The 4,615-nt window shown below is 49.6% G+C and overlaps 1 protein-coding gene across 2 annotated transcripts in view; it reads right to left on the minus strand.

Moving 5' to 3' along the window:
* SULF2 (sulfatase 2) overlaps window positions 1-4,615 on the minus strand; it is a 116,268-nt gene that overhangs the window by 35,639 nt on the left and 76,014 nt on the right. For both annotated transcript variants that reach the window (XM_007446936.1, XM_007446935.1), the window contains exon 4: window positions 2,768-2,937. In XM_007446936.1, the coding sequence (XP_007446998.1) occupies window positions 2,768-2,937 (170 nt within the window). The remainder of the gene's footprint in view (window positions 1-2,767; window positions 2,938-4,615) is intronic.

A 4,615-nucleotide genomic window follows, 5' to 3' on the forward strand; every position in this document is an offset into this window, starting at 1 on the left:
CTGCTGAACAAAGAGTTGAAACCCTCACCTCCGCAAGAATCCGAGGAATGTCTGCTCGTTCACAACCGGCCTGAAGGATAACATCCCCTCTTGGGCTGGGGGCCCTTCCGGCCCCTCCCGCCGTGTGTCTGGAGGCCGAGGGTTAGGAGCCCTGGCTCCCAGCCCCACCCCGAGGATGTGAGCTCGGGCCTGGCTCCCAGGCGTGATAAAGGGAGAGGTCCGTGAACCCATTCAGATGCCACGCTTCAGAGGAAGCTCTGGGGGCTGTGGGCACGTGTGCCTATGTGTCTTTTGTCTGTGTGTGTCTGTGTATGTTTGTGTGTCTGTGTATGTGTCTGTGTACGTTTCTGTGCGTGTGTGTCTGTATGCTTGTGTATCTTCATGTGTGCGTGTATCTGTGTTTGCATCTGTGTTTATCCTTATGTGCGTCTGTGTATCTGTGTGTGTGTATATGTGCTTGTATCTTTGTATCTGCGTGTGTTTATTTCTGTGTATGTCTGCATATCTGTGTGTATGTGTATCTGTGTGTCCGTATATGTGCTTGTATGTATATGCCTGTGTTTGTATGTGCATTTGTGTCTATATATGTCTGTGTATCTGTGTATTTATTTGTATCTTTGTGTTTGTGTCTGAGTTCTGGGTGTCTGCGTTTGTGTGCATTTGTGTATCTGTGTATATATCTGTATGTATCTATTTGTATATTTGCGTATTTGTGTCTGTATCTGTGTGTGTATGTGTTTGTGTGAGTCTGCGTGCATCCGTTTGCATCTTTGTGCGTGTCCGGAGCTGGTTGCGGGGTGGATGGGGCCCTGCGCTGGTGGAGTGGGACCACATCGCACCGAGCAGCATTTTTCAGAACCCACAAGCCCAGCCTGAGAACATGGCACAAGGCTTGATGGGGTGAGAGTCTCTGACAGGAGTCTCGTGATAGAAAGATCTGGAATTCTGTCCCCTCCTCAGCCCCCCTGACTGTCATAATCAAACATCCCAGCTGCAGAACTTTCTGGTTTGGGGTTTTGTTTTGAAAATGATTATACCTCAGAGATAAGAGAGCCTTTCAAACATACCCCTAATAAGGCACAGGGGGTGCTCTGGGTAAGTCACGGCAGCAGGCATTGCTCACGTTCAATTTCTATAATTTTCATTTCAAAGGGAAAATAAATGAGCAGGCAATGTCAAACCATCTCATCATGAAACTCCAGGGCTGCTGGGGGGGACACTGAAGAAGCAAAGTGTGCCCTCCCCCACTCCGCGGCTCCTCCCTCAGGGGCACTGAGTCGGCCACATGCCCCCTCCCTCAAAGGTGGGCTGTGGGTGAGAGTGGAAGGCTGGCATCTCAGGCAGGAGGAGCGGGCTGGGGTGGGGGCAGCCACGGCAGATGTGCAGAGAGGCAGTGCTGCCGTCTGCGGAGTGAGAGGGGTGCTGCAGTCCCTGGAATGCACTCCTCCACCATCTGTCAAATCCTGCTCCCCAAAGACCAGGGGATCAGCAGGTTAACACACTGCCTCATCCTCTCGGAGCCACTCTGGGCTCTGTCAGAAAGTAATCACAGCAAGGGGGTTGAGGAGGGCAGTGCATTCTGATTGTAATGAAAATTAAACACCCGGAATACTCAGGCGGACTCCAAATCGCCAAGTCCTTGTCGCCCCAATGTCACAGCAAGGGCTGCTGAGTATCGCTGCTAAGCAGGAGGTGGTCTGAGGCAGAGAAAAGCAGAAGAACTTTCCAGAAGGAGTTACTAGCCAGCTGGAGGGAGGAGGACTGGAGGGGTGGGAAGAGAGATGGGAGGCAGGAATGGGTGCCAGATTTGAATTCGAGCTCTGCCATTTACCAGCTGAGTGACCTCAGGGAAGTTACCTCACCTCTCTGTGCCTCGGTTTTCCCACTGGTAAAATGGGAATACCAAGTGTGACAAGCAGCCTCCAAGAGAGCCCTCAAGAGCCCCTACTTCCTGGTAATCACACACTTGTACCCCCTCCCATACTGTACGAGCACTGGTCTGCACAACCAATAGAATGTGGGAGAGATGGTGTCACTTCGAGATTAGGTTATAAAAGACTGCATCAGCCTGATGGTGAGATCTGCTGGTTGAGGGGCAGCCGTGTGAGTGAGCCCCAGGCAAGCCTCAGGTGGCAGCAGCCCCAGCTGACACCTTTTTCACAACCTTGGGAGACCCTGAGCTAGAACCTTCCAGATAGGCCACTCCCAGATTCCTGACTCACAGACACTGTGCGGTGATATGCGTTGGTGTTTTAAGTTGCTCAATTTCGGGGTAACCTGTTATGCAGCAATAGATAACTGATACACCAAGGGTCACTGGGAATATTCAGGGATTCAGTGCAACGTACAGGGCTTAGCACAGAGCCTGCCATGGAGTCAACAGCTTATAAAGGCTGTGAATATATTAGTAGTCTGATGAAGCTACGGACCCTTTCTCAAAAGTGTTTTAAAATGTGCAAAATAAAATACACAGATTGCAAAGGAAAACTATGATACGGGTATACACCTGAAATGCTGCTCTATCCACAGACCTCTCGGTGGGAGGATGTGGGTCCCAAGTTAAAAACTCTTGTTGCCTGCTTTGGGTTATTACTGGATCTGTATCCCAGTTTCCTCAGACATCAGCTGTGTGTCCCTGGCTTCTTTAAACTGGGAGGATTAGAGACAAGAGGCAGCCTTGTCTCTGTCATTACATCACTGTGACCGAGCCGGACCCTCCCACCTTTGTGCCACCCAGCAGCTCTGCAGGCAGCGCCCCGAAGCTTACATGTGCTGAGACGCGTTGGGGAAGAGGCTTGAGTACTGGGGGGCCGAGTCCTCGGGGCCGTGAGGGGCTGCGTGGCTGATGACCATGAGAACGGGCCTGTGCGGGTACATCTTCTTGGATGTACGGAAGAAGCCCACGCTGTCGTTGGTGATCAGGTCTGTCAGGTAGTCCTGGGGGGTGGGGAGAGACAGGAGAAGGTGTGAGGAGCTGGGCATCTGTGCTGAGTGCCTGCCATGTGCCAGGCACCGTGCCGGGCATCGGGGACACAGCAGTGACCAAAATAGACAATCCCTCGCAGGGCCGACGGTCTAGGGGCAAACAGACAATAAATAAGCAAGTAAAACAGGGAATGTCAAATGATGTTATGCACAACAGGAAAAAAAAAGCAGAGAAGGGGTTAGGGAGGACGGGAGAGGAATTACAATTTGTCATTCATTCGTGATAGATCTTAAAATAATAATAGCTAACACTATTGAGTGCTCATGGTGCTCCAGGAATTGTTCTGTGTTTACATGTATTAGCTTGTTTAATTCTTATATAGCCCTAGAATGTAGATGTGATGATAAACCCTGTTTTCCAGAACAGGAAATGAAGACCCAGAGAAGTTAAGTGAATTGCCTAATGTCACACAGCTGATAAATGTTGCAGCCAGGCCTCCTGAGTGTTGGTCCCTAAGCCTGAAGTCTTTTCAAGGCTCCAGGGATACCATCATGCCGGGTGGATACATCCCTGCAATCCTGGAGGGTCTGTACTGGGGGCGGGAGCAGACAAACATATAAACGAAGAGCCAAGATAGTGACGACGCGTGACAGAAGAAGGAAATTAGAAAAAATGTGACAAAGAGTAACTGGGAGCTGGGGTGGGAGGAATACTTTAGCTGGGGCAATCAGGGAGGGCCTCTCTGAGGAGGTGACATTTGAGCTGAGACCTGAGTGATGAGGAGCTGGGCATGGGAAGATCTATTGTTATATCCCTGGAATTCACTTTCAGCTGCTTGCTGGAATCCTCAGGGGAGCTTTACTGATGGCTGGGCTCTCTTCCAGAGATTCTGGTTTAATTGGTCTGTGGTTCAGCCTGGGTACTGGACTTTTTAAAAGCTCACCAGGAGATTCCAATGTTCAGCCAGGAGTGAGAATCACTGATCTAGAGGAAGTGTTCCAGGCAGAGGGAACAGAAAATGCAAGGCCTCTCAGGCAGGAATGAACTTGCCTGGTGTTTGAGGAATAGAAAGAGGGTAAACAATCATCAGGTACAATGCCGGGACAATCAAAGGAGCAGCACAAACACAGGCATGCAGTAGTGCCTCCAGAAAAGTGAGACCCACTTAGATACCGGGAAGGAGGAGAGAAGAGTGGGAGGCAAAGTGATGGACAGGAAACAAGGGCTTTAAAAGCTCAGCTAAGGAGCTGAGATTTGCCTAAACTCTTCCTGAATTTGGTAAATCTTTAGCTGCTGATTTCTTATGAAGGGAATGAGTTCTTAAAAATTTACCTTCTGCTTCTCCATAAGCAGCTCTGTCCAAAATGATAACTTTCAAAAAGAGATATTATTTTAGAGAAAAGAGAAAGGTAAAGAAGTGGCTACAGCTTCCACCCTGAAGTGAACTGTACCAAATACATACATACTCCAGGTGTACCTGTGCCTCTAGAGGTACATGCCTCCAGGGACATTCGTGCTCTATGCCTATGTGCACAAGGACAGTCACTGCATCACAGTGACCAGTAATGGGAAGATGATTAATGAACTTGCACTGCTTTCATACTGTGCGACGCTGTGCAGACATTAAAAGGGCAGTAGGTCTGTAGGTACTGAGGTAGAAAGTTGTCCAAGGTACACTGTTAAGGGAAA

The sequence above is a fragment of the Lipotes vexillifer genome, unplaced genomic scaffold (assembly GCF_000442215.2).
Source record: "Lipotes vexillifer unplaced genomic scaffold, Lipotes_vexillifer_v1.1 scaffold565, whole genome shotgun sequence".
NCBI classification, from domain to species: domain Eukaryota; kingdom Metazoa; phylum Chordata; class Mammalia; order Artiodactyla; family Lipotidae; genus Lipotes; species Lipotes vexillifer.